At 30.8% G+C, this 1,602-nt stretch overlaps 1 protein-coding gene across 1 annotated transcript; it reads left to right on the top strand.

Moving 5' to 3' along the window:
• Positions 1–450: 450 nt before the first annotated feature.
• LOC127079468 (uncharacterized) lies at positions 451–1,002 on the top strand. Its single transcript, XM_051019847.1, has one exon. It carries the CDS (start codon positions 451–453, stop codon positions 1,000–1,002), a length of 552 nt encoding a protein of 183 aa, XP_050875804.1.
• The last annotated feature ends 600 nt before the right edge of the window (positions 1,003–1,602 follow it).

Raw genomic sequence — 1,602 nt, 5'->3', positions numbered from 1 at the left:
GCTTCCTAAAATAACTTAAGGTTAAATTTCTGACAAGTTTGTTTGGATTTATAGTGTGGATAACTCTCTCAATTTTAAAAAATCTTATAAATTTCAAAGGTCTCGTAGTCAAATGCTTCCTTGGACCAAAATTGTTTGAAATAAAGATATTCAGCCGTCTAAGTCAATCACTATTTGGAGACTAACTCATAATAAGTCACTATTTGGTGACAACTTGTGCTCTATTGGTTGTGTCTTTGTTTCTAAATGTGATATCTGTGGTAGTAACCTGAAATCATCATTACATATGATTATGGTGGGACTGGAAAGACTTTCATGTGGAACACACTTTCTGCTGCCTTGCGTTGTTAAGGAGATATTGTGTTGAATGTAGCATCTAGCGGCATAGCAAATTTGTTGTTATCAGGAGGGAGAATTGCACATTCAAAATTCAAAGTTCCAATTTCATGTATGGAATCTTCCATATGTAACATTGAGAAAATTTTAGATCTTGCTAATCTCTTGAAGGTAACAAAACTCATTACATGGGATGGAGCATCTCTGATTAATAAATTTTATTTTGAAGCTCTTGACAAGTCATTGAAGGATATAATGAGTGATGACAATGTTGAATGTCAACAAATTTTTGGAGGCAAAGTTGTAATTTTTGGTGGAGATTTTAGACAAATTCTACCTATTGTACCAAGAGGTACTAGGTCTGATGTTGTTCATGCAACAATAAATGCATCATATATTTGGGATCATTGCAAAGTTTTGAATTTAACCAAAAATATGAGGTTGCAAAGTGGTTCTAATTTAGGTAATTCAGAAGAAATTATGATATTCTCATATTGGATTTTACAAGTCGGCAATGGGAAAGTCTCAGAACCCAATGATGGCTATGTTGAAATAGATATTCCTGAAGACTTACTAATTAGAGATTTTGTGGACCCAATTCAAGCAATTGTTATAAGTACCTATCTAGATCTACTTCAAAATTACACAAGTCCAAATTTCCTTTAGTGTCGAGCAATTCTAGCATCAACTATTGAAATAGTTGAGGACATAAATGACTTCATAACTAATCTTCTTCCAGGTATATTTTCATTTCTATTATTACTATTTTTTGTGGATATATTTTAATTTCATATTATAGGAATAATTATGTCTGATTCATGAATACTTTTTTTCTTTAGAAGTACCTATTTTAAAAAAGTACATCTTTTATATAGGATATTTGAGAGTTGCATACTCTTTTTGTTTCAAATATATAAATAATTATATTTTTATAATCGCTATTTTTAATGAAGGTGAGTGTAAAGAATATTTGAGTTGTGATTCCATTGATAGATCCTAAGCAAATGACAATCAAGATTTCGAGCATTTGACACCAGAATTCTTGAGTTGTCTGAAAACTTCTGGTTTGCCTAATCATTCATTGAAATTGAAAATTGGCATAACCATCATGTTGATAAGGAATTTAGATCAATCATAAGAGCTTTGTAATGGTATAAGGTTGACAGTTACTAAGTTAGCCAACCATGTAATAAACGCAAAGATAATTTAAGATACAAATATTGGAAACACTATTTATATACCGATAATGTCTTTGTCTCTTTCTCA

Source organism: Lathyrus oleraceus, chromosome 5 (genome assembly GCF_024323335.1).
Source record: "Lathyrus oleraceus cultivar Zhongwan6 chromosome 5, CAAS_Psat_ZW6_1.0, whole genome shotgun sequence".
In the NCBI taxonomy this organism is placed as follows: Eukaryota; Viridiplantae; Streptophyta; class Magnoliopsida; order Fabales; family Fabaceae; genus Lathyrus; species Lathyrus oleraceus.
The sequence above is the reverse complement of the archived record's forward strand: the minus strand, read 5'-3'. Positions and strand labels throughout refer to the sequence as shown.

Coding starts and splice junctions, on each gene's coding strand:
- LOC127079468 (XM_051019847.1), top strand. CDS start 451: ATGGAATCTTCCATATGTAACATTGAGAAAATTTTAGATCTTGCTAAT.